This window comes from Neovison vison, chromosome 12 (genome assembly GCF_020171115.1).
Source record: "Neovison vison isolate M4711 chromosome 12, ASM_NN_V1, whole genome shotgun sequence".
NCBI classification, from domain to species: domain Eukaryota; kingdom Metazoa; phylum Chordata; class Mammalia; order Carnivora; family Mustelidae; genus Neogale; species Neogale vison.
In genome coordinates this window covers 101,438,279-101,464,734 of record NC_058102.1, presented here as the reverse complement: position 1 = coordinate 101,464,734, position 26,456 = coordinate 101,438,279, and the positions used below count along the sequence as shown (strand labels likewise).

The following is a 26,456-nucleotide window of genomic DNA, read 5'->3' as shown; positions in this document are numbered from 1 at the left end:
CCCAAAGCCACTTCCGGGTCCAACACAGCCTCTACCACCAAGCGGGAGGGAGCGTTGGGGGCGGTGCCGCGCGGGCTTCTGAGTGGCGGATGTAAGGGGTGAGGCGGGGCGAGCGCCGGCGTGCCGCGTTCTGACTGGTAAGCTTCTGGACCCGCCCCTAAGAGGAGGGCAAGACCTTCTTAAAATATCAGTGTTCGGAGCTACCGAGGTCAGAGGCTTGAGTCTGAGACGCAGGTAATATCATGTTGAAGATGAGCGGGTGGCAGCCACAGAGCCAGAATCAGATCCGGAACCTGAGGAGAGAGGCGAGTACTGATCCCCCATCTACTTTTTACCCTTCTATTCTTGGGGAACACTGGCTGGCCCCTCAAAGTTGAGGCATATGCTTTTTAGGATGTGGCCCCACCCCTTCCCCGATGAAGTCAGCGACAGTCCGAGGGAGGGATGGGGAGCATCCTTTATTTAGGAGTGGTGCTCACAGACCTCTCTTCCTTCGGACGATAGTGTCACCCCCACCCCTGCCCGGAGCATGGGCCTTGCTCGGTGCCGTTGGGCCAAGGGGTCCGAATGCCGTCGGAAGGTTTATCATCTTCCGTTGCTGACCCCAGCCCTCCTCGTTGGGCTTGTCCGGTGGGAGGCGGAGCAACAGGACACTCCTCCACGCCGAGAGGCCTGGAAGGACTCTGACGCCCGTTTACCACCACCAAATGCCACTACCCCTACCCCACCCCCAGTCCTGTCTCTCAGCCCTAGCGTCTCAGGGCCAGAGTGGCCACGTCGATAGCTGGGGCTCCTGGATCCTCCACAGGACAGCCATTCTACACCCTAATGAAGAAGAGAACCTTGAGGAGACTGACCCAAGACTGAGGGGAGGGGTGCCGATGGATAGGGAGCGGAGATGGGTTTTCCCATTCCCCCAGAGGTCCTTGGGCCTCCTGCACAAGAGAGCATCCTGAATTTCTTAAGTGTGGGAAGCCATTTGGGGTCTCCCCAGTGTACGGTCCTTCCCCTGAGATAGGTCCCTGCCTCTTTCCCCTTGTCCTGTCTCCAACTAATAATCTGTGTGTGTAACCATTGCATCAGGCTAGCCCCCTGTTTGGCTTTGCAGCCCTCTGGTCTGGGACTCCAGTGCTGATGAAAGCAGCATCCCACACACTGGAAGGCAAGGAGGGTTCCCCAGGGACGACAGCCCTGAAGAGAAACACTCTGGGCGATATTGCATCTCCAGTCCCTAGGGATAAGCAGCTGCTGCTCTGGCTTCTGGGCTTCCTCCTCCCTTCCCTGTAAGAGACCAGGGAGAATTTGTCCTTGCTTTTCTTACAAATTACTTATCATGCACCTACTGTGTGCCATGCATTTCAGGCCCAGGATATATCCATGAACAAGAAAATCTCTGCTCTAGCAGAGCTTACATTTCAGTGGGAAAAGGTTCACGGTGAACAAATACAAGTGCAGTGGAGAAAACCAAAGCATGGAAGGGTAGCCAGTGCTCAGGGTGGGGTTACAGTTTTACCTTGGATGGCTAGGGATTCTCTCACATTTAAATGAGGTGACATTTAAAAGATCTAAAAAGAGGCAAGGGAGTAAGCCACGCAAGTATGTGAAAGGAAGAGCTTTCCAGGAGAAGGAACAGCAAGAACAGAGGTCCTAGGTTGGGAGCATGGGAACGGGAAGGAACAGGAGGCCAGGTGGCTGGACTAGAGTGAGTTAAGGGGGAAAGTGGTCAATGAGAAGAGTAGATTGTGTGGTCTGCGAAGCCATTTTAAGTACCTTAGCCTTTATTTGTGAAATTGGAAGTTATTGAAGGTTTTTTTTTTTTTTAAAGATTTTATTTATTTATTTGACAGAGAGAGATCACAAGTAGGCAGAGAGGCAGGCAGAGAGAGAGGAAGGGAAACAGGCCCCCAGCTGAGCAGAGAGCCCTATGTGGGACTCGATCCCAGGACCCCGAGATCATGACCTGAGCCGAAGGCAGCGGCTTAACCCACTGAGCCACCCAGGCGCCCTGGAAGTTATTGAAGGGTTTTGAACATGACAGGACCTGACAGGTTTTTAAAGGCTCATTCTGGCTTTTTGTTGGGAACGGACTTGGGGAGGTGTGGCAAGAGCAGAAACTGGGTAATCCAACCGAGAGGATAATACTTGATCCAGATTGAAAACAATGCAACTGGGTTGTGGGTCTTTGAAGAATAAGTTTTAAAATTTAGCTGGTGGCTTGACTTATGGGGTGTGAATGAGGAATCAGGGACAGTGCTAAGGCTTTGGCTTAAGCAAGTAGAGTTGCCCTTTACTGATTTACTGACCTGGGGAAGACCATGGAAGGGAAAATGACCAGAATTTGTCTTTGGACATATTAAGTCTGAGACGCCTTTTAGATACCCAAAAGGAGATTCAAATAAGCAATTATGTAACACAGTTGGAGGTCCCAGGAGACACCGAAACTGGAAATGTGCATTTAGAATATGTCAGGGTGTGACTGGAATTAGAGAAATACCACTTGATTTTTTCCCTTCCCTGTAGTCTGGTCCTTACCCTGGCAGGTTTGAGGCCTACCTTGAAGCCATGTAGTTGGCCATGACTTTTCTATTATGTAATTGGGGCTACAAATGTCAGCCACTAAAAATAAAGGTCAGGCTCTCCTCTGTCCTTGGAAATGACTGCAAAGACCACTGACCGTCCACACCCTCAAAGACAGGAAGTGAGGAAAGACCAGCAGGAGGCTGGAAATAAAAAGAGCTGCCTCTCTCCTTCCAAAAATGGCTAACATCTGTCTTTGATCCCCACAGTGTTCCAGAAGGAAGTGTATCTTCATACATCACCACACTTGAGAGCAGGTAATTTTACCATCCCTTTCCCAAAGCCAATTCCTAAGAGATGCTGCTTAGGGTCCCTGTACTGGGGCCCTACTAAGTTATGAAAACAGCTAAAGAAAACAGGAGACGAGGATTTGAATCTGAGCAGACATTTGCTGACAGGCCACATCCATCTTCCTGGCCTGCCTCTATCTAGGTGACCAAATCACTATTCTTAGAGCATGTCCTAATTGAAAGCTGGCTGAGTGAGCATTCAGCCCCAGCAAAGTTAATTTTTTGGTCTTAACCACACCTCAGTCCCCATCAAGATTAGACTCACCCAGAGGACTCCCCTCACAGGAGAAGAAAGGAAACACAAGATGGTCTGATAATCGCCCCCTGGAAACTACCAACAGAGTTCCTCAAGGGAGGCTCAGGACTTTTACCAGGATCCCATAAGAATTTATGTGGTAGACCCATGCTTCTTCAAATACCAGGCAAAAAGCAGCAAAGAGGGAATACTGATATAGACCAATTGATACATTTGACAGGGCCAAACAGTAAATATTTTGGATGCTGAGGTCTCCACTCTTACAGCATGAAGGCAGCCATAAACAATATGTAAATAAATGAATGTAGTATGTTCCAATAAAACTATATCTGCAAACAAGTACCAGGCAAGTTTGCCAACCTATATAGACTATCTGATTGCTTTATGGAGTTGTTCCTCTCCCCCTGACCCCTCATCCTGAGTATGTCCTTTTCCAGAACGTGATCCAACTGCAGAGATGGCAGCTGAGTCCTTGCCTTTTTCCTTCGGGACACTGTCCAGCTGGGAGCTGGAAGCCTGGTATGAGGACCTGCAAGAAGTGCTGTCCTCAGATGAAAATGGGGGTACCTACATTTCCCCCTCTGGAAACAAGGAGGTGAGAATGTGATGACTAAAGCTGGGCGGGGGGCATTGCCCTTCCCTTCTCAACTAATACCTATCCTACCTTTCCTCATTCCCTTGAAGGAAGAATCAAAAACCTTCACCACTCTTGACCCCGCCTCTCTGGCTTGGCTGACTGCGGAGCCAGGACCAGCAGAGGTCACAAACAGCTCCCAGAGCCCTCGCTCTCCAGATTCCAGTCAGAGCTCCCTGGCTCAGGAGGAAGAAGAGGAAGATCAGCAAAGACCCAGGAAGCGGAAACAGAGTGGTCAGTCCCCAGCTGTGGCTGGAAAGCAACGCATGAAGGAGAAAGAACAAGAGAATGAAAGGAAAGTGGCACAGCTAGCTGAAGAGAACGAACGACTCAAGCAGGAAATCGAGCGCCTGACCAGGGAGGTAGAGGCGACTCGCCGAGCTCTCATTGACCGAATGGTTAATCTGCACCAAGCATGAAGAGTTGGGACCATCACTTCCCCCTCGGGCCACCACCTACCTTTCGCAAAAGTGGCTGCTGACCATCTTTCTCCAGTGCCAATGATGTGACCCTCAACCCCATCTATTCAGGAGGCGGGAAAGCTTGGGGTAGACAACAGGAAAGGGTCTCAGCATGTATATAGAGATTGTAAATTTATTTATTACTGTCCATATCCATTAAAGTAACTTTCTATGAGCCAGCCTCTTTCACTTTTTCTTCTTGCCTTTAGGGGTTTCAAGGGGTTTCCCCTCAGCTAGAGCCAACTGTTTCTTCAGATCCAAGAGCTTAGCCACCTCAGCAGCAACCTGGTTCTTGTCTGCCTTCTGCGCTTTCAGTTCTCGGACGATGTTGCCCTAAGAGCAGAGTAGGTGGGGGAAGAAGAGTAGTGAGACCAGAGAGAAGTTTTTGAGGAGTCAGTGTTTCCGCAATCCCTCGGGGCTTCGGCCGAGTACCTGTCTTGCCACTTCATCCATGAGCACTTGTACCTGCCGCGGAGCAGCTGTGGCCGCAGCCTCTACAACAGCTGGCATGGGGGGCACTTGGGCCTGGAGAAGGACAACTGTTAGCACCTGCTCTGTAAACAGCCCTGGCCTCGAGTTTCACCTCACAGCCCAGGGGTGGGGGGTGGGGGGACAGTGATGACATTTCACTGCAAGGGCTCTTGCTGCTAACTCCCAGGAAGGAAGCAACAGGCCCAGAAGAGGGAGAGTACTGAGAGCTACTTAGGGACCTGGACACTGTGGCTCTTGCTGGGGGGACAGCGCAGTCTGGCTTTCTCACCTGGCCTCCGCCAAACCGCTGCCTCAAACTTTCAATCTGGTCATTTTCCAATTTTTGGAATAAGGGACTGACCTGTGAAGAAAGAATTCCATAGTCATTCACTGATGAGGGAGAAACCCTGCCAGACCATACAGAGGGCCTCTCTGTCCCCAATCACTGGCATTCTGAGACTCTACATATGTAGTTTTAGAAGAAACAATTGAGCAGATAGCTGCCGACTTGAGTAAAGAATCCAGATAAAGCACTGGCATGCACTCTTGAAAGCCCAAACTATCAGCAAGGTCTAAGACTGAGGATGCTGGGCTGACACAAGGGTACAGAGGTGGACTTTCTCCTCTTGTGTCAAAGGGGAAACGGCTATCCTGTATTCTCCCTGCTTACTGCCTATCTGCATTATGGAGACCAGGGGACTGTGATGTTTCTTCCAAACACCTACCGTAGACCAATTAGTTTACGTGCCAGGTCCTGAGCTCTGGTGTGAAGAGCGATGATGGCACATGGGCTAACTGATACTGGGCTTGTGAGCAATACCAAGGACTTTCTATCAGAAACAAGCCTAAGTGCAGAGTGGGAAGGCGTGGGGTAAGGGTTCAGAGAACAGCTATGAGAGTCCTATGTCCAAGTTCTCTGACCTCAGCCCAAAGGCTGCACGGCAAAGGCAGGGATGCTCAGAGGCCAGCCCCTCCAGCCCTTGGACCTACTGTGCCAATCTGGTGTCCAGCCGGTAGGGTGCACAGGAAGTTCGTGAGCAGGATGCTGCAAGCCGGCAGTGGCAGCTGCAGCTGGGCCTGGATGGTGGCACTGACCGTGGGCATGTAAGGCTGCAGCATGACGGACAGCAAGGCAGCTATGTTCACTGCCAGGCCTGTCACGGTCCCGGCCCGCTGCCTGCAGAAGAAGAGATGTTAGACTTTCCAGGAGGACACGGCCCACTGCCATGTTATTCCTGTAGCCAAACTTACCTGTCAGCCTCACTGCCTTTAATCCGCTTCCAAGCCTCATTCACCTGAATGTACTGGTTGCCATGGCGAGAGATGGTTAGGATACTGCGGAGGGCCTCCCGGATCCTGGGAAGGGAGGGACCGGGCCACAGTGTAAAGCCTGAGAGTGACCAGCGGGGGGCTCTCACCGGCTGGCACAGCTCCGGGAAGATGAGTGAGACCCAAATGCCTCCTTGCTTACCGGACCTTCTCCAGCAGTTGGTGGTAGTGCTGGAGTTCCAGGGTGACGTGTGCCACCAGGCGCCGATCATCTGAAGTAAGCACCATCTCTGGCACGTAACCCCCAAAAAACTTAGACACAAACATCCCAGCTCTGGGAGGGGAGTAAGAAAGAGAGGGAAGAGAAAAAAGGAATTACTGCCCAGTCTCCTCCTAGAAATCTGACCTGATTTTCCTAATTCTCCATTCTCCCAGGACGGACGCCTCCTGGCTCCCTCCAGTTAGAAAGCAAAGCTTAACAAATCCATTCCTTGTTCTCTCTCCCCACTAAGAATAAGAAACCTGATAAACTGAAGCAACGTCCATCTGATTTTTAAGAAAGCGATGCAAAGAACGATCAAGTTGAAATACAGGTAACTTGCTATCCAATACTCTCAGAGACCGTCTGGGCAATACGGCTGACAGCCAGATGTGAGAGGGCGGGGGCCGCAGAGAATGGGAACCAGCCAGCAGAAGAGCAGAGGTGGGGCTGCTGATGGGAGTGTAAGCCTCGAGTAACAAAACCCCCAAAATACAGGAAGCGTCTCCCACCTCTACACTAAAATAACACTTTTCTTCTGCCAAACTTGTCTAATGGTCTGCAAGTGAATTTTTTTGCTAGGAGAGAACACATTTCCAATTCTATAAAGAATATTAAAATGATACCAGTTTTCAAAAATTCACTTTATGACCAACTTTGCTAAAGCACACCCGTACAACTGACTTCATCCAAGCAAACGTATCCTACTATGTTCCAGGATCGGGTACGATTTGCTAGAAATCCACTTTCCACATTGTCCACCCAATCCCTCACAGCTCCTGCTCATTCCCACCTGGTCACCCCCGTCTCTCCCATCTCTCCCGCCTAGTGGAGCAGAGCTAGCCACCACTCCACCCTGCTCTGCCCCCAGCTCATCCACTAACTCTGATGCACCCCCACCCAAGTCCCACCTGTTGATGAAGTTGCCCAGGTTGTTAAGCAGTTCAGAATTATTCTTGAGCAACATGTCTGTCCAAGAGAAGGCACTGTCCTGGCCCTCAGGCCGAATGTAGAGCAGATAGAAGCGCCAGATGTCAGCAGGGATCCCTGTGTCCTGGGCCATGTCACCAAACACTCCCACGCCCCGGCTCTTGGAGAATTTCCCATCCTCATAATTCAGGTACTCTGGACAGAGAAGTAGAATGAGAACCATGTGCTCAAATCACACCTTTCCCTCTCTGACACATTAACTCCTCCTCTCCCTCAACCTCAACTATGGGTGTCCAGCAACATTTCTTGATTAGCAGGTCTGCAAAGAACTTGGGGATCCCTTCCTCTCCATTTTTGACTTTTTTCCCTTTGCTTTTACCCATTACAGAATTTTAGCTTTTGACTTATGCTTTCTTTAGGTTCTTGTTCCCTTCTTCTGGGTTAAGTTCTCATGTTCTAACTTCCTATATCATTTCACCTCCAAACTCAAGATCGAGGACCTCTCCAGGATCTTCATTCTGGAAGGCCTCAGCCCTCATTCCCTAGGAATCCCCCCCCATCTTCAGTCTTCCAGGGTACCTGTAGCAATGAGGTGGCTGACCAAGGTATAGTTGTCCTCAGCTCCTAAAGCTGAACATGGAAAAACTAAGCCGTGGAAGGGAACATTGTCTTTGGCCATGAACTGATACAGGTTCACCTACAGAATACAGTTGGGAAACAAAACTCCTGAGATCTTTTTCAAAGTCCCAAGAAAGATCAGATATCCACCCCTAACCACCCAATGCACACACCCTTCCCATGGACAGGCTACACAAGAACTCACTTGTTCTGGGTTCTTCCACCATCTCTCCCACTGGTCTGTGTAGTTGGCTGTGATGGACAAGTAGCCAATAGTGGCATCAAACCAGACATAGAATACCTGGAGGGCCAGGAGGAAGGAGAGAGACTAGGATGAAGGAACACTGGGAGAACCTCACCAACCCAGTTTCCAACTGAAGCAAGACATAATCAACAGTCTATTCTGCTAGCTCAGGGTCTCAACCAAAAGGCAGAATAATAGGACATATGAATAAAGCATAGGGTTTTTACCTTGTCCTCAAAGCCTTCTAAGGGTACAGGGGTTCCCCATTTGAGATCTCGGGTTATGCAGCGTGGCTTGAGGCCATCCCGAAGCCAAGAACGAATAATGAACCGGGCATTGGGTGTCCAGTCACTGCCAGGTAATGTCTTCCCCAACCACTCCTCCAGTCGTTTTTCCAGCTGAGACGGCAGAGAAAGTCAGAGACGTGATTTAGGAGAGTCTCATACTAGTTCGAGTAAGGATAAACATGTACCACCTCTCTGGAGTAGTTTGGCAATATAGAATTAAAAGACTCATGACTCTGACACAGCAATTCCACTGGCAGAAATTTTTGCAATAAAAATACATGAAAGTGAGGGCGCCTGGGTGGATCAGTGGTTTAAGCCTCTGCCTTCAGCTCGGGTCATGATCTCAGGATCCTGGGATCGAGCCCCACATTGGGCTCTCTGCTCAGTGGGGAACCTGCTTCCCCCCTCTCTCTCTGCCTGCCTCTCTGCCTACTTGTGATCTCTGTCTATCAAATAAATAAATAAAATCTTCTTAAAAAAATACACAAAAGTGCATGGATGCATATATAAGGAAGACACTATTCATCATAGCAAAAAAATTGCAATCAGGGGCGCCTGGGTGGCTCAGTGGGTTAAGCCGCTGCCTTCGGCTCAGGTCATGATCTCAGGGTCCTGGGATTGAGTCCCGCATCAGGCTCTCTGCTCAGCAGGGAGCCTGCTTCCTCCTCTCTCTCTCTGCTTGCCTCTCTGCCTACTTGTGATCTCTCTCTGTCAAGTAAATAAATAAAATGGGGGCGCCTGGGTGGCTCAGTGGGTTAAAGCCTTTGCCTTCGGCTCAGGTCATGATCTCAGGGTCCTGAGATCAAGCCCCACATCGGGCTCTCTGCTCGGCAGGGAGCCTGCTTCCTCCCTCTTCTCTCTCTACCTGCCTCTCTGCCTACTTGTGATCTCTGTCAAATAAATAAATAAAATCTTTAAATAAATAAATAAATAAATAAATAAAATAAAATGAAATATGGTGTATCAATACAACGAAATACATTTTTTTAAAAAGATTTTATTTATTTTACATACAGAGATCACAAGTAGACAGAAAGGCAGGCAGAGAGAGAGAGAGAGGAGGAAGCAGGCTCCTTGCTGAGCAGAGAGCCTGATGCGGGGCTCGATCCCAGGACCCTGAGATTAAGACCTAAGCCGAAGGCAGAGGTTTTAACCCATAAGCCACCCAGGTGCCCCAACAACAAAATACTTTTAAGGCCATTAAAGAGTGAGTTAGATCTGTACGTTCTGACGTGTAAAGATCTTCAAGACACGTTTATTAAGTAAAGCAAACCACAAAATACTACAGAATATAAATTCTAAAAATAATAGCATACAGAAGAACAGAAGCTCAGGAAAAACTGTGAAGAAAAATACGTATCAGATGGAATTACATGGGACATCCACTTTTATACCATATTTCTAGCTGGAATTTTAGAAACAAGCTTATTTCACTTTTATAAGCAGAAAACCAAAGATAAATCTGTTGGAAGGAATGGTTCATGTGATTTACGCACATAAATACCATAGCTTCTGAAGCCTGACAAGACCTCTACTGGTGAGACTGTGGGGAAACAGGTACACACAATGCTGGAAGGAAGGCAAAACAAAACAGCTACAGAGGAAAATCTGGCAATAAACTACATATGCAAGTAATCACTTTCAAGGAATTGATCCTGCAGACACACTTCCAACAGTATAAAAATTCACAAGCACAAGGTTATCTGCTGCAGCATTATTTATAATCACAATTTACCAGAAACTATGAAGCAATTCTGAAATTATTTTTAGGTGTACTATAAGATCGAGGAAAGGAGTAAAGGTCAGGAGCCAGGTACTTACTGTGTTAGAAGGGAGATACAAATATGAAATAAGGGAAGGTGGGGAAGACCTCTGTAGGGATGGACTAGAATCACAGGAGTTAGTGTGAACTTCAGATGAATGCCTAACACTTTTTGGGGGAAGGGACCAGAAGCAAGGACGTCCCAGTAGCAATGACCACACGCCTCGATCTGGGTCTCTAATGCCTTTCTCTACTAAAATGAACCAGGGCTTTGTGGAGAAATGGTTGATTCTTAGGCTGTAATAGATGAACCTAGATACCTTGTTATGCCAGGAAATAAGAAAGCTCTTAGCTAAAAGGTGGGAGATGTCAAAAACACACAGAGAAATGATCTTAAAGAGGCTCCTGCCAGGGGCGCCTGGGTGGCTCAGTGGGTGAAAGCCTCTGCCTTCGGCTCAGGTCATGATCCCAGGGTCCTGGAATCGAGCCCCGCATTGGTCTCTATGCTCGGCGGGGAGCCTGCTTCCCTTCCTCTCTCTCTGCCTGCCTCTCTGCCTGCCTGTGATCTCTGTATGTCATATAAATAAATAAAATCTTAAAAAAAAAAAAAGGCTCCCACCAGGGTACCTGGGTGGCTCAGTTGGTTGGGCGGCTGCCCTCAGCTCTTGTCATGATCCTGGAGTCCCAGGATTGAGTCCTGCATCAGGCTCCCTGCTTGGTGGGGAGTCTACTTCTCCTGCTGACCTCTCCTCTCATGCTCTCTCTCTCATTCAAATAAATAAATAAATAAAATCATAAAAAAAAAAAGACTCCCACCAGCCAAATGAGGGGACAATGTGAACATGAAAATTATTCATGACAGGAACCATTTGCAAACCACTGAAAACAACAGGAATCCATGAGCCCACACTGAAAATGGATAACTAATAAATGAGCAAAAGAGAAGGGTACATGTGTAGGAGTGGTAGAGTTGGAAAAGCTTCATGAAAAGCGGTTCAGGATATAAGAATGATTAACTAAGGGGCACCTAGGTGGCTCAGTTGCTTAAGTGTCTGCTTTCAGCTCAGGTCATCATCCTGGGGTCCTGGGATCCAGCCCTGCAGAGGGCTCTTTATTCAGTGGAAAACCTGCTTCTCTCTCTCCCTCTGCCACTCCCCCTGCTTGTGCTTGCTCGCTCTCTCTCAATAAATAAAATCGCCCCCCAAAACAAAAAACAAAAACAAAAAAGAATGACTAAATAAATGGATGCTAAATCTATAGCACCTTTTAATGATGAACGGGTTATCTGTATGTTTTAAAAATATACTCCCACAGATTGCTTATAAGTTGCAAAGGGAAAAATGTTAATTGAATAGTAGAGGAAATGAGTAACACCTTGACTAGACAAATTAACATCACCAGTGAGGGGGAAATGGCCATCATGTACCTCTGGAAAGAACACAATCATTTAGGTAGTATTCCAACTAAGAATGCACAATCTGAATTCAATCATGAGGAAACAGGGGACAAACCAAAATAAGGAATATTCTATTGGTGGGGGGGAGGGCAGAGACCACAGTCTTAAACACTATGAAAAGGCAAAAGATAAAGAAAGGCTGAGGAACTGTTTCACATTAAAGGAAACTAAAAAGAAAAATTAAATGCAATACATGACCGTGAACTAGACTGTGTACTAAAAGAAAAAAAACTCTACAAAGGATATTATTGGGATAACTCACAAAACCGAAATATGGTAGATCTGACAACTCTATCAATGTTAAATTTCTTGCAGTTGGCTATGCAGATAGCTATGGCTATGCAAGAATGTCTTTTTTTTCTTAGGAAACATAATTAACTATTTAAGAGTAAAGATGACATGAAGCGCCTGGGTGGCAGGGTCCATTAAGCGTCTGGCTCAGGCAGTGATCTCGGGATCATGGCATCAAGCCCGGCATTGGGCGCCACGCTCAGCGGAGTCTGCTTGAGACTCTCTCCCCTCTCTATGCCCCTTCTCACTGAGTGTGTACATGCTCCTTTCTCTAAACAAATAAATAAATCTTTAAAAAGAGAGAGATTAAAGAGGCTATGTATGCACACACATATGTGCAAAGAGCAAGGATGTGCTAAAAAGAGCAAAATCTGAACACTTAGTGAAGCAAGGTAATGGGCACACCGGGTTCTTTATGGCGCAACTGTTTATTCTTGCAGCTCTTTTTGTGAACTTGAAATTATTTCCAAACTTAATAAGGAGATAAATTGGAGCGCCTGGGTGGCTCAGTTGTTGGGCGTCTGCCTTAGGCTCAGGTCATGATCCTGGGGTCCTGGGATAGAGCCCCCCAATCAGGCTCCCTGCTCGGTGGGAGACCTGCTTCTCCCTCTCCCACTTCCCCAGCTTGTGTTCCCTCTCTTATTCTCTCTCTCTGTCAAATAAATAAATAAAATCTTAAAAAAAAAAAAAAAAAAAGGGCAAACCTACTAATGCGGAAAATCCACTCAACACATTATAAAGTAAAAAAAGAGAGTGCAGAACCATATGAATGCCATGATCTAATTTATATTAGGAAAAAGAAAAAAACAGGAAAATAGTTTCATATGCATAAGTTTACTTGCATAGACACAAAGGAAAATGAGCAGTAGTTAGTACCTCTGGGGAATGGGCCTGGGCCTTGCATTCTGTCCCCTCTAATCTGTTATGCCTTTTTTACAGTAAGCCTGTATATTTTTATTTTTATTTAATTATTTACTTTTTAAAGATTTTATTTATTTATTTGACAGACAGAGATCACACATAGGCAGAGAGGCAGGCAGAGAGAGAGAGAGGAGGAAGCAGGCTCCCTATGGAGCAGAGAGCCCGACATGGGGCTCGATCCCAGGACCCTGGGATCATGACCTGAGCTGAAGGCAGAGGCTTTAACCCACTGAGCCACCCAGGTGCCCCAAGCCTGTATATTTTTAAAAGGGAAATTAAAAACATTCAAGCATGGCTTGGTACAGATCTGTGGCTGAGGCAGAGGAAGCCAAAGAGGCCATGCAGACTAGCTTGAGGCAAAGACCCACTTACCTTAGGCAGGTCCAGGAACAGGTGCCGAGAGGACTTCACCACAGGGCAGGACCGACAGACTTTACACTGAGGCTTCTGTAAAGGAAATTCAAGGGAAGGGGTGATCCAAGGTGAGATAGGATCAGGACTTCCCGCCAAGGGGAGCTGTGCAGCAAGGAGGGACGCACAAAGGGATGAACTCCCCAGTAAGCCATCTCACTGAGCTTCATGCTTTCTTGGGCCTTCTGTGAACTTGAAGACTCAAGTCCACAGAGCACAGCATTTGCTGCTCAGAGTTTCACGACTCTGTCCTGTCACTGCAAAGAATAGGAAAAAGCATTCTTTGAGCACAGGCTAAGTAAAGAGCACTGCACTGTAAGCAGCTGCGTGAGGGAAGGAAGGAGTGGAGACACACAGTTCTTCTCCCCAAGGAAGTTACAATCATGTTAGAAAGAGCAGGTCCCATGAGAAACAAGTGCAGGCCTTTCCAAAGCAAAACGTCAAGAAATAGCTATTTGGGGATGCCTGGGTGGCTCAGTTGGTTAAGCACCTGCCTCTGGCTCAGGTCATGAACTCAGGGTCCTGGGATCAAGTCCCACATTGGGCTCCCTACTCAGCAGGCAGTCTGCCACTCTGCCTGCCACTCCCCCTGCTTGTGTGTGCACCCCCCGGCAAATAAATAAATATTTCTTTAAAAAAAGTTATTTTCTCAGCACACGCTGACTATGCAAACACTGACGGATGACGGCAAGAGGACTCAACAGTTTGGGGGAAGGGAGGGCCAATCAATGAAAGCTTCCCAGTGAGTTTTGATCTAGGCTTTTGAATCTTTTTCTTTTTTGAGTAGACTCCATGCCCAACGTGGGGCTTGTACTCAGGACCGACCCTGAGATCAAGAGGTGCAAGTTCTCCTGACTGAGCCAGCCAGGCTCCAGGCTTCTGAAGCTAGGTGATGAGAACTCTCTAAGGACCTTGTCCTGAACTCTCCAAGCCTATCTCCAACTGCTTACCTAATGCCTCTGTGTGGGTGTCTGACAGGCACCACAAGGGGAACCCGGGTGTCTGTCCTTCATCCGAGCCTGCCCACATTCGTAGATGTTGCTGCTGTCCACAACAGAGGTGCATGCTAGAAACTTCCAAGTCACCGTTTTTGTGACGGCCCCTCAGCCTAAATTCACCTATCCAGTTCTACAGAGTTTGCCTCAGAAACCTGTGTCAAATCCTTTTTCCCTTTGCATTCCTGCTGTTACCAACCTAGGCCAACCTATCATCCCATTTCTGAGCTACCACTCTGGCCTCCAAACTTGTCTCTCCCCTTCTCTCCTGCTTCCCTCCCATCCATTTTCCATGGAACAGCCTACCATCCAGCTGTCACCCTGGCTTACTAGGTCATCTGGTCACCGCTGACCTCTCTGACCGCATCTCAATCCAGCCTCCCTCTTACTGCACTACAGCTACGCTGGCCTTCTCCCTTCTGCCTTTTCAGCTGCTTGCTGCCTCGCACGCCTTCGCATTTCCTGCTCCTTCTTCTTGGAATGTTCTAAACCTCTCATCGCCTGGCTTGCTCCTTCTCATTTCTTCAGTTAAACTTTCAGTTCATGTGTTACGTCCTCTGACAAGCCTTCCCTAATCACCTGGTTAAAAACCTTTCCCCAGGGCGCCTGGGTGGCTCAGTGGGTTAAGCCGCTACCTTCAGCTCAGGTCATGATCTCAGGGTCCTGGGATCGAGTCCCGCACTGGGCTCTCTGCTCAGCAGAGAGCCTGCTTCCTCCTCTCTCTCTCTCTCTGCCTGCCTCTCTGCCTATTTGTGATCTCTCTGTCAAATAAATAAATAAAATCTTAAAAAAAAAAAAAAAAAACCTTTCCCCAGAAGCCACTGTCACAGCCTCCCATCAGTTTGTCTTACATATACACTATTGTCTTTAGGGTTGGTCTCGTCCCCACACTAGCTAAAGATCTGTCTTATTCACTGCTACATCCCCAGCAGTCGCCAGTGACTATCCTATCACAAGGACTCAAAAAACACGTGCTGTATAAGTGAATGACTAAGTTAGCCAATGAGTAAGCACAGAAAAGAGGAGACTTGTTTATGGAAGAGAGAAAGAACTAATTAAAAAACGCAGATCAGGGGGCGCCTGGGTGGCTCAGTGGGTTAAAGCCTCTGCCTTTGGCTCAGGTCATGATCCCAGGGTCCTGGGATGGAGCCCCACATCAGGCTCTCTGCTTAGCAGGAAGCCTGCTTCCTCCTCTCTCTGCCGGCCTCTCTGCCTACTTGCGATCTCTGTCTGTCAAATAAATAAATAAATAAATAAAATATTTAAAAAAAAAACAAAACGCAGATCAGGTGGTCTGAAGCAGGAGCAAAGGTAAGGAAGCACGCCTTCATCTTGTCTATCACCTAGCACAATGCTGAGCACGTAGTAAATGCTCAGTAAGTGTCCAATGAACTGAGCGATGAGATGGAGTAAAAAGAGGCCCTGATGAGGGGTGCCTGTGTGGCTCAGCTGGTTAAGAAGCTGCCTTCAATGTGGTCCATATACACTATGGGGCATTATGCCTCCATCAGAAAGGATGAATACCCAACTTTTGTAGCAACATGGACGGGACTGGAAGAGATTATGCTGAGTGAAATAAGTCAAGCAGAGAGAGTCAATTATCATATGGTTTCACTTATTTGTGGAGCATAATAAATAGCATGGAGGACAAGGGGTGTTAGAGAGGAGAAGGGAGTTGAGGGAAATTGGAAGGGGAGGTGAACCATGAGAGACTATGGACTCTGAAAAACAATCTGAGGGTTTTGAAGGGGCAGGGGGTGGGAGGTTGGCAGAACCAGGTGGTGGGTATTGGAGAGAGTACAGACTGCATAGAGCACTGGGTGTGGTGCAAAAACAACGAATACTGTTACGCTGAAAATAAATTTAAAAAATTTTAAAAAAATTACTAAAGATAAACATTAGAAGGGGGGGGGATTCCCTGTCAATGGATGTTTGTTTGACATATAGCTCCCTCCTTGCACTACAGAAGTACATTTCTGAGATGCAAATAAAAATCCCAATAAACCTTAAAAAAAAAAAAAAAAAGAAAAGAAAAAGCTGCCTTCAGCTCAAGTCATGATTCCAGGGTCCTGGGATTGAGCCAGACCTTGGGCTCCCTGCTCAGTGGGGAATCTGCTTCTCCCGATCCTCCTTCTGCTCATTCTCTCTAAAATAAATTTAAGTAATAAAATCTTAAAAAAAGGAAAAAAGAAAGAAAATAAAAAGGCACCAATGAAAGGACCTGAATGCTAGAATAAAAACTCCAAATGGAGGGCGCCTGGGTGGCTCAGTGGGTTAAAGCCTCTGCCTTCAGCTCAGGTCATGATCCCGGGGTCCTGGGATCGAGCCCCACATCGGGCTCTCTGCTTGGCGGGGAGCCTGCTTTCTCCTCTCTCTCTCTGCCTGCCTCTCTGCCTACTGGTGATCTCTGTCTGTCAAGTAAATAAATAAAATCTTTAAAAAAAAAAAAAAACTCCAAATGGGACCTCTGAACAGTCTCTGAACAACAGAGACTGTTTCCCTCCTCCTCCTACCATGAGACCCTCCTCTCATACCTTGAGCTCAATGGCATTGATGAGCTTGCCACACTTGTCACACTGGTCACCCCGGGCCTCCTCATAGCCACAAAAGGGACACACGCCCTCCACAAAGCGGTCAGCCAGGAAGCGGGCACAGCGTTCACACCGCAGCTGCTCCACAGTGTCTTCCAGCACGAAACCTCGGGTCAACAACCGCTGGAAGATGTCCTGCGTGATTCTGGCAAGATGAGACAGGCTCAGGGGAGGGCCAGGTCAGAGGAAGTCAGAGGAAGGAGTGCACCCCGCCCTCCTGCTACTCCACCCAGGCCCCACATCAGTCCCAGTGTCCCAAGAATCAAACAGAAGGCCCCTCGAGGCCAAGGCCATCTATTCATCTTTAGGGAGTCCTCATGGATGACCCAGACCCCTCATTCATACTCCCCAACTCCCCTACACAATCTCTTCCCTCATCACTCTAGAATTTATGTCTGTCAAATATAAACTTAACAGTTTGTACTCTTCACTACCAAAAATCTCTAAAAGGACAGGATTGTACTCTTTTTTATTATGTCCCAGGATCAAAATTCATCAGTCCACCTGCTAAATTGCTTAACACTATTAAGCTGACAACCTACCCACTACACAGTTTTTATTAAGGATGAGTATCAGGCAGAGGAAGAATGAGTGCATCTGCTCTAAGCCCACATGGGAGTGGGGGGAATGTCCCTCAAACTCCAAAGCAGCCAGGAAGAGCTGGGTGGTGGCAGAGGGAAGGCTCATAGTTCCCACGAGCCTAAGTCCTGTCTCTTCCCTTCCTCACTGCTCCTTCAGCCCCTGGGCAGCTTCCACATCTATGGAATCCCCATGCTTGGGATCCACTTCAGGGCATTATTCAGATCCTAAGTTTGGGGGCAGAGACGGGAGTGGATGTCTAAACAACACTTTTGGTTCCTTCTGTCTCCAGGACATTCTCACTGCCCCCAGACCCAGTGTTCACCCTCCATTCCTGCCTGATTACAGGAAACCTACTTGGTCTGCTGTGGAGTAGTGGTACGACCAAAAATATCAAACGAGATATTAAACCAGCGGTAGATGTTGGCATGTATGGCATGGTACTTGTCACAGATCTCCTGGGGGGTCAGACCCTCCTCCATAGCCTTGGTTTCTGTCGCCGTACCGTACTCATCTGTCCCACACAGATAGAGGGTGTTCCACTGGCGGAGGCGGGAGTACCTGGAAGGGGATATGGTGATCACAGGGGTCCCATCTTGGCCCCCTCCATGTCCCCAGAATCCCCTGAACCCCCACCCTTGAGGCATTCTATTCCCTTGGGCCCATCATTTCTTCAAAAGGTCCCTCCCCCAGCAGCTGGATCCACCTGGCAAAGACGTCAGCACTCAGCACGCAACCAATGATGTTTCCAAGGTGTGGGACATTGTTGACATATGGGAGGGCACTGGTGATGAGCACATTCCTCTCCCCAGGCACGGGCAGCCTGGTAGGGAAAGAAAAAGACAACAGTCCATGGAGAAGAAGCCAGAGGGACCAAGAGCACACAGAACACCACACCCAGACACAGATCCGTTCTACCATTGCAGACTCAGGTACATCTGAAGTTTTTCCTCACGGGAAACCACAGGATCATGAACTCCCCTAAAAGCCAAGAGAACCCCCCACCCCAAGTCAAAGTGCAGGGCCCTGCCACAGTAAGCAAAGCCAGGCACCCACATTCCACACTGACCTCTCACTTCACTATCATGACTGCTTCTTTTTTGCCAGCTCATTCTCAGGCACCAACTCCCCTCTTCCTGGTTCTGTCCAACCACCACACCCCCCAGACTCCCAATGCCACCCAAGCACGCCTTCCCAGCACTGCCCTCTCCCCTTCTTCCCAGCTGGAAGCATGACCTTCAGTCACTGCTTCAGGTACTCGAAGGCTGCCACCGCATCATGTCTTCCCAGTCTTTCCCTACCCAACATCCCCCTCCCTAGCCCATGGCAGTCATCTCTGTGGCCCTACTCAAGCCCACAGCCATCAGCTACCGCCTTCCTAGCCATCCCCCCCACCCTTTCCCAGATCAGGCCCAGTCATGCCACTCAATCTGCTGTCTCCAGTCATTCATCCACTCCGCTCTTCCCCTGCTTCACACCTGACAGCTCGGCTGCACACCCCTGTATCCACCCCTCCTGGGCACTGACCCCTCGCCAGGGCTCCTTTGATCTTTCCAACCATTCTCAGCCTATAGTCACTCGCTCCCACCATTTACTGAGTCCTTCAACTTCGGCCATCCTGAGAGCTCACAGATTCCCGTGGTTTCTACTGTTAACAAAGACTCAGATGATTCTTCTTGTTAATCTCACTCCTCCAGTTACGAGTTCCAACTTCCTGGAATGTCTTCTAGATCATTTCCTTAGAAGAGAGCTCACTTGATTTCTCCTGCCTTCATTGACTTTACTCCCTGTAACTGAATGCCATCACTTGCTCTGAAATCCAGCTGAGAAATCAGCCCCTTCATGAATGACCAGCCTTCCACCCAGTCATCCTTGTACCCCGAGCCCCTAAGCACTTCTGCAGCACCACTGTGTGGTGCTCACTCTTCACCAGGAGTGTGCTTCCTACCACGGCAGACATAAATGGGAGTAGGCCTGGGGTTCTACCCTTAGGGGACTTATATTCTATTATATAACATATAAGCGAGAGGTACAAAGTGCCAAAGGAAAAGATGGAAATTAAAGAGGTCAGTGAAGGGGGCTGTCAGACAGATATCAGCACTATCAGTAACTTCCACTTAAGAAACCAAGCCCCAGGGCCCCTGGGTGGCCCAGTAGCTTAAGCATCTGACTCTTAATATCAGCAGGTCTCAATCTCAGGGTCGTGAGCTTGAGCCCTGTGTGGGACTCCATGCTGGTGTGGAGTCCACCTAAAAAACAAAACAGAACAAAACAAACAAAGCCTGCTCTTCAGTGCCTACTCACACAGGATTCTGCTGTGGCCGAAGTGGAGGCAAGCTTTCCAGGCCCTTCTCCCAAGCAGTTACAGCCATGGTGATCTCCTCCTCAGAGAGAGTAGCCAGCTCCTCCTCCTGTGAAGAGAGCAGACACAATCTCTCACCAGGTGAGGAAACTCACAGACTAAAGAAACTTTTCTTGGTCTCAAACAACTAAAAGAGTTAATGGTGATGCTCAAAGTCCCTCTCAAAGCCACCCCCATCCCACTGCTGTTCCAAACCTCAGGCTCATTGCTGACAGCCCTCCCCTCAAAGGAGCCAGGCTGGGGCTGCTTCTGGAGGTAGGGCCGGAGGGCCAGGACACCCTGCTGCTTCAGCACAGTCTCTGCAGCTCTCTGACATGGCTCCTGAGAACTCAGGGTCTGGAACCAGCTGTGCAGGGCACCCAATTCCTCTGTGGGCATGGGAGAAAAGAGGGAATCAGCCAGATCTGCAATGGGCAGGCAAGAATGGACCTCCTCCCTTCTTCATGAAGTGTCTCCAGTTCTCTTCCCCAGTTCCCTCAACCATCTTTATGCTGTAACTGCCCTGTCAAGCTATGCCTCAAAGTGGATCCTCAATTTTGTACTGCCCATTCTATAATTCCTCCACCAAGCTCCTGGGCTGGGGTAGGAGATGAAGTGATATGCAGAGTTCTCACCAGGGAGGTAGGCTGGGTCTTGAAGTAATGGGTAGAGAGCTCCCCACAAAACCACGTCAGCTAGAGATTCTGTCTCCTTTGTTGAGGAAAGAAAAGGAAAAGGTCTACAGGTAAAGTACTATGTTTCTTCCCAGTGCATACATTAATATCCACCATTTCCTTTTTTTTTTTTTTTGATCTTTTATTTTCTACGTTTTATCCAACATTTTCCTAAACACTTACTACGTGTCAAGTACTTCATTAAGCCCCTTAAGTCACCTCACTTAATCCTCACAATAGCCCATTGAGGTACCTACTAATATTACCTCATTTCAAAAATGAAAAAACTTGAGGATTAGAGTCTGGTGATTTTTCAAGATTACGCTGCTAACAAGCGGAAGTGTGGGTTTTGAATATAGCCTTCCATCTTGGTTCTTCTATCATATAATTTTCCCTGATCCCCATCTCAGAGCCCAACTCACCCCAGCTAGGAAAGGACAGCTCCGACGACTCAAGCTTTGGTCAATGTGAGTCAGGGCTCTCCGGACTGGGCCAAGAACATCTTCCCCCTTCTTGCCTTGGACCACTAAATAGTACAGGGCAGCAGACAAAGCTGGCTAAAATGTAGGGGACACAGATCAGGATGGCCGTAAAGAGCAAGGGCCTGCCTGCCATCCCTCATGTCTCAGGCCCACCTGCAGCTCTGTAGCTTCCCATTCCAGCCACTGGTTCGTGAGGTCGTCTTGCTCCCAGCCAGATAACAGAAAGAAGTATCTGCCCAGGAGGAGAGCAACAGAAGGTGGAATGAGAGGGGCCCATCTGTCTAGGCTATTTCTTTCCCACAGTGAAGTAGTGCTTTCAAAGAAAGCCACACAGTGGACATTAAGCCCTGATTTTATTCATCCGCCTCCCTGCCTTAAGGAACAATACTGACCTGCAGATCGCACTAGTGGAGAAAAGGTAGTTGCCACTATCCAGTTGCAAAACAGGCACCTTGGGCCGTGTCAGGAACGGGACCACGCACTCTGATACAGAAGAGGAAAGGGAGCGAAAAAACAAAGAAAACAAAAACAAAACCTTTTTAACTTAGAAGAACAACGTCTCATTGTTCAGGAAAAAGCAGAAGAAAGACACTGGAAAGATTTCTGGATAGGACTACTGCAAGGGGGTGGGTCCAGAATGAGCTGGACAGACTAGCAGGTGTTCAGCTGAGACCGCCAGTTGGAAGCAACAGATGGGCACTGCAGAGGGGCGGTGTTGGTGGTATTGGGACAGTGCAGCAGCCAAACACTGAAGCAACGGAGAGTAACAGAGTGATCTAAAGAACTGGAAGAACTGACAAGAAAACTACTTTTAAGAGGTACCAAAACAGATGATTAGGAAGAAGAGGTAAACCGAAAGGAGTGAATAAGGGATGCCTGGGGGTTGTGATGAATAACTAGAGAGAGTATGGGGGTCGGAGGTGCGTGACGGGTGTGGGACAAGTTGTAAAGGAGAGAGGTTCACTTAAGTGAGGCGGGATGCGGGAAAACTGGCGGAGGGGATGGAAGTAGAGGCTAGAGATAAGGAAAAAGGTATACCGAGGGTTAATTGAGGGAAGCCATTAATGAAAGATGTGACGAGGAGGGTAGGGACAAGCTGACCAAGAATAATGGGGAGGGGGTTTGAGGTGGACGGGAGTGCGTGGTCGCGGTGGAGGTTTGGTGAAGACAACTGCGGGATAGATGTCGAGCGTGTTTTTCGGTCCCGCCCCCCTCATCTACCGCCCACCAGCACCAGCCCGACTACCTTCGGGGCCTACGGTGCTGATAAGCAGCTCCGCTCTGCCCTGGGCCCTGCCCGCCGCGGCCAGCACCGGCAGGCTCCCCGGGGCGCCCTCGCTCACGAACAGTCTCATTTCGCCGTGGGTCCCACGCTGATGCAACCGGAACCGGCCTCCTGCCACCGGGCTGAGAGTACGCAGCAATGCACGCCGGGAAATGGAGTTCTGAACTAGGTCGTTCCCTGGGCCCCGCTGGAGGAAAGTAGACTATTTCTCCCGTCATGCAACATCAGGAAACAGGAAAAGAATATCATAGAGATGAAGAGGGCGCAGAGGCTGTGCTAGAGTCGCACCTTTTTGGTGGGCGGGCCAGAGGAAAGGATTCCGCGGAGAGCTCGGCACGCAGTTGAAGGTTCTACTGCAGCTGGGCGGTGGTGACGGAAACCCAGGCCTTCTCTCGTCTTGCTGAAGTAGCGTTGTCATGACAGGGGCTACTACCAAAGGCCGACTCTCGATTCGGGTTCACAAGAATAGGAATTATACAGTTGAGAATTATGATGAATTTACTTTAATGATACAATGGAAATTAATGTAGATTTCTTATTAATAAAACATGTGACCATTAAATATTGATAAATATTTAATGCCTGTCTGCACTACACAGTTTCCCTGAAGGTGAGGGAGCATGTGTAGGGAAAAGGTCAGATTGAAGGGAAGTAAGAAGGCTAAGAGTTTGGCAGTAAGTATTTATTTTACGAGGAGGTACATATCACTAATTGAGAAAAGAAGACTTCTTATTCACTTTCACATCCCTTTAGCAATAATTAATACCTGGGCGCCTGGCTGCCTCAGTCAGAAGAGCACAGGACTGTTGATCTTGGAGTCATGTGTTCCAGCCCTATGATGGATATAGAGATGACTTAAATAAATAAATTTAACATAAATAAGCTAAAAAAAAGAATAACTAATAGTACTTATGAGTTAAGCACTGTTCTAAGTACTTTTAACTCTCAAAAAAAAAAACAAAACCCTCTGGAGATTTTGCACCTTTTGAAACGAGGCTTTGCAGGTTCTGCCCAGGCTTCTTGGAACACTGGAAGCTCTGAGCAGTCATGTAAGAAGTTTCACTACCTTGAGACTGCCATGCTGGAGGGGTCTCATGTTGACACTCTAGCTCACAGCTCCAGCTGATCCCAGCATTCCAATCATTCCCATCAAGGCGTCAGACATGGGAGTGAAGTCCTCCACACCAACCCATCTGCCTGCTGTATATTACTAAATGAGCCTAGCCAATGCCACTGGGTTAGAAGAATCACACACCTGAGCCCTATCCAAATTTCTGTCCCATAAAATTGTGAGCTATAAGAAAATTTAACAAAATGCAGGGGCACCTGGGTGGCTCAGTGGGTTAAGCCGCTGCCTTCGGCTCAGGTCATGATCTCAGGGTCCTGGGATCAAGCCCCACATCGGGCCCTCTGCTCAGCGGGGAGCCTGCTTCCTCCTCTCTGCCTGCCTCTCTGCCTACTTGTGATTTCTCTCTGTCAAATAAATAAATAAAATCTTTAAAAAAAAAAAAAAGAAAATTTAACAAAATGCAGAATATTCAACAAAATGCAAACAATGAGCTCAGTTCTCTCATTCTTGTTTTATAGATGAGGAAACTGAGGCCCAGAGAGATTACTTTGTGCCAGGCACTATACAAGGCATTAAAGATTCAATTATCAACAGAACAGATAAAGGCTTCTTCCTTGGCAAAGCTCACACACTTCCTCGGAAGTCAGAAAATAAACGAATCTTTAAAGCTTCATGAAAATCACAATAGGATGATGTAAAACTTGCTATGGAGCTCCTAGTTAGGGCCCCAGCCCAATTCTAAGTGCTTAAGAGAGACTTTCTTGTGCAAATGACCTTTCAGCTGAGATCAGAATGATAAGTAAGAGTTAGCTGGTGAAGATTGGTGGGATTGGAGAGGAAGTATCTCAGGAAGAGGCAGAAAAATATATATGCAAAGGACTGGAGACCTCAGTGCATTTTAAGAATCTGAGGAATTAGTGTGTGGTGAAAATATGGAGTTTGTGGTAGGGAGCATGAAAAGGCTAGGCTCAAGGGAGAAAGTCTCTGTAAACCATACTGTAAATTTTGGACTTGACTCTGAGGACAATGAGAAGCCTTTGAAAATTTGTTTGTTTGTTTGTTTTTTAAGATTTTATGTATTTACTTGACAGAGAGAGATCACAAGTAGGCGGGGGGGGGGGCAGCAGGCTCCCTGCTGAGCAGAGAGCCTGATGCGATGCCATGCTGAATCCTAGGACCCCGAGATAAGGACCTGAGCAGAAGGCAGAGGCTTAACCCACTGAGCCATCCAGGCACCCCAAGCCTTTGAAATGTTAAGTCAGGGACATGGCAAGGCATTCCTGTGCTTTAGGAAGTTCGCTCTGGGTGCTGTGCCAGGATGGACTGGAGATGAGGAGAACCATATGCAAGGAGACTAGTTAGGAGGCTATATCATCCAGACTAAGGATGATGATAGCTATAGAGATGAAAGGAAGTAGGTAGGTTGAAAAGATGTAGTAATTGGTTAAATAGGAGTGGTGAGAAAACAAAAGAAGTTACGGTTGGCCACCAGGCTTCTGGCATGCACAATTGGTACTGTATGTGTTTGAACAGATGATAGTATTTTCCCTATCATAATGGATATCACACTGTATTTGTTATGAGAGGGAGAGAGCCATATTTGTCCTCCTAATCAACAATGCCCAGCACATGTTTCCTGCCTGGCACATATGGTAGCAAGCATCCAATAAATATTTATTGAACTCAAATTTAACCAAATAGTGGTACTGAAGGAGAAACAGGCTTGTGGGGAAAGCTGACAAATTCAGTTTAGAACATACTACATTTGTGCTACTTTGGGTACTGTGAAATATCCAAGTACTTTTCAGTGGACAGTGGATTAAACTGGAGCTCCAGAGAAAGTTCTGGACTGGAGATAGTGTACTCAGCAGCACATGTCATTTAAGCTGGTGAGAAAATAAGACTATATATATAGGGTGTATAGGGTTCAAAGGGCACAAAATCTATGACAGACCTCTGGGGTTTAAGGAACAAGCAAAGTCCTTCCTCTGCAACGGAGAAGGGACTGGTAAGAAGGTAAGGACACCTTTGTGTTTGTAGGAGAGAATAGTCAATTGTGTTGGCTGCTGCTGAGATGCCAAACAATATAAGGCCGGCAAAACATTCCTGTAAAGTTGGGGGAAGAGGAGCTTCGCAGAAGTGAGGGAGTGAGGGGAGAAGAAATGGAGACCCCTATATGTAGGCAACACTTTCAGGAAGTTTGACTGTAAAGAGGAATAGAGAAGGATAGGGTGGTAACCCAGGAGTATAGAAAAGGGGGGTTTGGCTAAAAATGGCTGAGACGTGAATATGTTTAAAAGCTTAGGGGAAGGAGGCCATAAAGAGGGAGAGGATAAAGTGCAAGAGTTGGCAGAGAAGGCAGAAGAGGAGGAGATGTGAGGACTTAGCAAACACCAGATGAATGAATGATGAACGAATGGGATGAAGTTGGGGACTACTGTGGAGGTGGGAAGGAATATTTGAGGGGTAGCGTTCTCTACATGATAAATAAAAGTGGAGCCTTCTAAAAAGGAAGATCAATGAGGCCAAATCTGATGCTGGGAACCAGTCCTCGGATCATGTCAGAGAAGGGGAGAGCTGGCTCTCGGATGTCACCGAGGTGGAGGGGCAGTCCAAACCTGACCTCTCCAAAGCCAGACCCAGAGCCTCACATTGTGCAGTGGAGAAACTGAAAGAAGGGCAAAACAAGAGTGGTCAGGTAAGGGGGAAGCATCAGGGTATGTTTTAAAGCCCTGGCAATGGACAGTGGACGTCAGTTCCCACCTTCCACCAAGGAAAAGCCAACATTAGTCCCCCATCCACCCCTATGTGCGGTCACAGCACACTGTGATATTTGTCCAGAGTCCTTGATTCAATTGTAGTTAATACATGTATTGTGTCATTAGTTAAGATCTATCCTTAAGCTCCACAAGGGCAAGCAAGGGCTGTGTCTAACTCCTTCCCCTCTCGTATCTCCAGGACCTAACACCGTTCCTTTCATGCAGGAGGCGCTCAGCCAATCCCTGTTAAGAGAATGAATGAAGGGACCCACACAATAAAGTAGGACTCCGCCTCAGAGGCTCTGTACAGAGTATTGTTTCAAGACCTCTAGGCTCCCAAAACATACCCTGGATTGAGAGGATGGTGGTATTTTCACCTCTTCCTCTAACTTGGAACCCCTTTGTGTTTCTCCCAGCCACTTTCTCTTTCTCTCTACTTTGGTCTTACAGTTCTCTGGCTCTGGTTTCTCTGTCTCGGTGTCTCTCAGAGTCTGCACAGGAAGCACGCAGCTTTGGGTCTGAGGCTATTGGGGACGGAAACACT

General features: G+C 47.9%; 2 protein-coding genes across 3 annotated transcripts; one reads left to right on the top strand and one right to left on the bottom strand.

The window, feature by feature from the left end:
- The first annotated feature begins 208 nt into the window (after positions 1 to 208).
- Positions 209 to 4,393, top strand: DDIT3 (DNA damage inducible transcript 3). The gene is made up of 4 exons (XM_044229152.1): positions 209 to 305; positions 2,787 to 2,834; positions 3,561 to 3,718; positions 3,808 to 4,393. Exons 3-4 carry the CDS (start codon positions 3,581 to 3,583, stop codon positions 4,174 to 4,176), a joined length of 507 nt encoding a protein of 168 aa, XP_044085087.1. The 5' UTR covers positions 209 to 305; positions 2,787 to 2,834; positions 3,561 to 3,580; the 3' UTR covers positions 4,177 to 4,393.
- Positions 4,334 to 22,436, bottom strand: MARS1 (methionyl-tRNA synthetase 1). 2 transcript variants are annotated; one of them, XM_044229150.1, is made up of 22 exons: positions 22,373 to 22,436; positions 22,046 to 22,271; positions 21,192 to 21,282; positions 20,953 to 21,031; positions 20,740 to 20,874; positions 20,279 to 20,354; positions 19,860 to 20,032; positions 19,607 to 19,713; positions 18,009 to 18,125; positions 17,660 to 17,863; positions 16,667 to 16,868; positions 13,099 to 13,173; positions 8,237 to 8,407; positions 7,971 to 8,066; positions 7,727 to 7,844; positions 7,129 to 7,342; positions 6,161 to 6,292; positions 5,941 to 6,045; positions 5,680 to 5,866; positions 4,979 to 5,050; positions 4,651 to 4,743; positions 4,334 to 4,551 (listed from the first exon to the last, which is right to left on the bottom strand). In XM_044229150.1, exons 2-22 carry the CDS (start codon positions 22,152 to 22,154, stop codon positions 4,405 to 4,407), a joined length of 2,703 nt encoding a protein of 900 aa, XP_044085085.1. In that variant the 5' UTR covers positions 22,155 to 22,271; positions 22,373 to 22,436; the 3' UTR covers positions 4,334 to 4,404. The 2 variants fall into 2 exon arrangements, with proteins under 2 accessions (XP_044085085.1, XP_044085086.1); XM_044229151.1 differs by lacking the exons at positions 22,046 to 22,271; positions 22,373 to 22,436 and having other exon boundaries at positions 20,740 to 20,843; positions 21,192 to 21,276.
- Between the last annotated feature and the right edge of the window lie 4,020 nt (positions 22,437 to 26,456).

Coding starts and splice junctions, on each gene's coding strand:
- DDIT3 (XM_044229152.1), top strand. CDS start 3,581: ATGGCAGCTGAGTCCTTGCCTTTTTCCTTCGGGACACTGTCCAGCTGG. Junction 3,719..3,807: donor CCCCCTCTGGAAACAAGGAG/GTGAGAATGTGA, acceptor ATTCCCTTGAAG/GAAGAATCAAAAACCTTCAC.
- MARS1 (XM_044229150.1), bottom strand. CDS start 22,154: ATGAGACTGTTCGTGAGCGAGGGCGCCCCGGGGAGCCTGCCGGTGCTG. Junction 21,283..22,045: donor CAGCACCGTAGGCCCCGAAG/GTAGTCGGGCTG, acceptor CTTCTGTATCAG/AGTGCGTGGTCCCGTTCCTG. Junction 5,867..5,940: donor AAAGGCAGTGAGGCTGACAG/GTAAGTTTGGCT, acceptor CTTCTTCTGCAG/GCAGCGGGCCGGGACCGTGA.